The sequence below is a fragment of the Stomoxys calcitrans genome, chromosome 2 (assembly GCF_963082655.1).
Source record: "Stomoxys calcitrans chromosome 2, idStoCalc2.1, whole genome shotgun sequence".
NCBI lineage: Eukaryota > Metazoa > Arthropoda > Insecta > Diptera > Muscidae > Stomoxys > Stomoxys calcitrans.
Window position 1 is genome coordinate 105,432,935 of NC_081553.1, and position 3,220 is coordinate 105,436,154.

General features: G+C 39.2%; 1 protein-coding gene across 1 annotated transcript; it reads right to left on the bottom strand.

The window, feature by feature from the left end:
* Positions 1 to 1,341: 1,341 nt before the first annotated feature.
* LOC106093511 (cuticle protein 16.5) lies at positions 1,342 to 2,266 on the bottom strand. The gene is made up of 2 exons (XM_013260573.2): positions 2,214 to 2,266; positions 1,342 to 2,070 (listed from the first exon to the last, which is right to left on the bottom strand). Exons 1-2 carry the CDS (start codon positions 2,223 to 2,225, stop codon positions 1,342 to 1,344), a joined length of 741 nt encoding a protein of 246 aa, XP_013116027.2. The 5' UTR covers positions 2,226 to 2,266.
* Between the last annotated feature and the right edge of the window lie 954 nt (positions 2,267 to 3,220).

The following is a 3,220-nucleotide window of genomic DNA, read 5'->3' on the forward strand; positions in this document are numbered from 1 at the left end:
ATCTCCCTATTTTACCTATTGAGCCCCTAAGAGGCCAATTCTTATTAGATTTTTCTGAAATTTTACACTATTTCTAATGTGGTCTCCAACATTCAATTCAGTTAGCATAGCAATTCTTTTCTTTTATCGCTTGTTTGTTTAAAAAGAGATACCGGGAAAGAACTCGACAAATGCGATCCATGGTGGAGGGTATATAAGATTCGACCCGATCTTAGCACGCTTTTACTTGTTTACTTTTAATTTATTTTATTTTAATTTTTTTCACATTATTTATTACTTTATAGAACTCTTACCCATTTCGACCCCTTCACAAATGGAAAATGTCTGCTTTTCAGCAAACAACAGACTTTTTAGCAGGCTTTGACAACAGAATTACTTCTGTAATAGAGGCAACATTAAATACTTACAGTCAGCCTACAGTGTCTCCTATTATCATTAAATTTTTTTTATGAGTGAAGGATCCAGAAGGAAAAGAGATAGACTTCTTAATAAGAATACAGACTGATTCAGAATCACTTAGTGTTTCGATATTGCTTTGTCCATCTGTCTTTCTGATCGTCTGTTCATGTTTATTTGTGTACAAAATAAAAGTCTGACTGTCGCAGATTGATCTGTTCCTAGAGTCGACTCAAGGAGATTTCTCACGGAACTGTAGAGCAGATGAGCTTGATCGAATCGGAACTACCTTTCAAATTCCTGCGAACTGGAATCTAGGGTTATGCTTATATCGACCAATAAGCTAATTTTTCGAGATAAGTTACAAAGGGCTACGGATTACAGATGGTTGCGACTTGGAAGCTATAAACACTCCAAGATTCAAGATGTCTACCGCTGTTATTGGGTAGAGCAAAAGTCTCTCTCAAAACGCCAGTTATGGTAGACCTCTGCCTGATTGAAAAACGTGCTGATAGACCAAAGGATGAACTAACAATTTACGCAGAAGCTGTGAGGACCTCGAGGAGAAGGAAACTGTAAAACATGAGCTCTGTGGCACTTAGGCTCTAACTTCTTTGAGGACTTGTCTTAAGTAGCGGATGTGAACATTTGTGAGTTTTTTGTCGCACGGGAACTTTTAAGATAGATTTACCGTGCGCCTTTAAACTAGTTTCTTTATAATTCAATACTTCGTTTGAATATCGTGTGCATCCCTAGGACATAAGCCATGTTATTAGATATTTTTTATTGGATTTTTGGACCCTTTTAACTCTGCTATTGAGATATTCCCATAAGTTTTTTTTTTTAATTTTTGAAACACTGGTTTCTTTTAAAACATTGATTTTATAACATTTTATTTAGATTTAACAAAAACTAGTTAACAACAATTGGCACAATTCAAACCCTTTACAAATGTCTCACGGCATAGGGGGCAGGAGCAGCATAGTTCAAGGGGGCAGGAGCAGCATAGTTCAAGGGGGCAGCAGCAGCATAGTTCAAGGGGGCAGCATAGTTAAAAGGAGCAGCCACATAGGGAGCGCTACGTGCAAAAGCTGGAGCAGCTACTACAGGAGCAGCCGCTCTGACAAAGGGTGCAGAGGCGGCATAAGTCAAAGGAGCTGGGGCAGCAACCACAGGTGCGGGAGCAGCTCTAACAATTGGAGCAGGAGCAGCAACGAAGGGAGCAGCTCTCAAAACTGGAGCAGGGGCAGCAACAACAGGAGCAGCTCTTACAATGGGAGCAGGGGCAGCTACAACGGGAGCAGGAGCAGCTACCACAGGGGCGGGAGCAGCTCTGACAACTGGTGCTGGGGCAGCCACAACAGGAGCAGCAGCAACAAGAGGTTCACGACGCACAACAGCATTGAAGCCATTAATGGGATCAGCAACATAGCTGACAGTGCGTTTGAAGCCATCAGCATCAATCAAAGAGTATTCACCACGAACCACATCGCCATCGCGTTCTTCTACATGACCCTTGGAATCACCGGACAAAGAATCTTGAACATCATAGCCGTATTTGTATTGGGGATGGGGATCGAATTCCTCTAAGGCAACAGCTTTGGCCAAGACAGGGGCAGCTGGAACAACAGCAGCAGCGCTGGCGGCAGCAACCAAAGCAAGGGCAATCACAAACTACATAGGAGAGACATTTAAAGCATTACTTTTGTTTTTTTTTTTTTAAGACACTTTAACTAAAATTTTGTTCTGTTTTTAAGTCCTTAGTAAATAGTTTCAGTTTTCAGGCACTTTCATTTATTTTATTTTTTTTAACACACCTTTAAGGCCATTGTTATTCCGTTTGGCGGTTTTTTGTTTAAACACTTCACAAAAAAAAAGTTCTTTACACTTGGTGTACTAAACACTGAATGTCTCTTGTCTTCATGCAGGGCCAACAATTTATAGTTGGTAATTTGTCATTGAGTCGTCTTCATTGATATTCAAAGTGTCATTTATTAATGTTCAATAGCGTTTTGGTTTATATGTCATTGATGGTGCAAATATAACTAAATTTGGTGAAATTGTTTTTAATTACAACTTATTATGCATAAATCAAAATTCCACTATACTCGTATGAAAGTAAGAGTATAACGCTACTTCAAAAAAAAAAAAGTGGACCTTGGTGTGTTAGTTTAAATGCGGAATTTGATTAAAGGTTTCCATTACATTAATGGTAATAAGGTTAGGTTGGGTTGAAAGGAGGGTCCGTATATTAATCCGCCCCATGCCACTATGGACATACACCTTTGCCAGTAATCGGCTTGTTGTCCGCTCTAAATACTTAAATGTAACATCGAAAAAGGAAATCTAATAGTAATTCCAACTGATATGTAAAATTAATTAATTCCTTTAATAACAGCTGTAGCGTCAGTAATCATGGACTAATTTCTGTTACATAAATAACCCGATATCTAAAAAACGTACACAATCAATGAAAATTTTAAGAAAATCGTTTCAGCCAAGTATCATATAATCACAATGGGTCTAATGGCTTTTTTGAGGGGTGGCGTGACCCACTATACTTCGATCTGATTTTGAATGCCAGGTTCGAAATCTACTCCCGAATATCTTTCATTTGAGCCCCATATTGAAATGAACGTCGAATATGTCTGTTTGGGGGAATTTTGGGTTTGGGGCGGCCCGATGGGTTCTTAGACTCAAATTTTATTACCATATTCGTATTCTACTCTCCAATACCTTTCATCTGATACCTATATTGTCCCGATCGCTCCACTTTTGATTTTGGGTTGTGTTTTTGGCATAATGGGGAGGGTCCGTCCCCCTT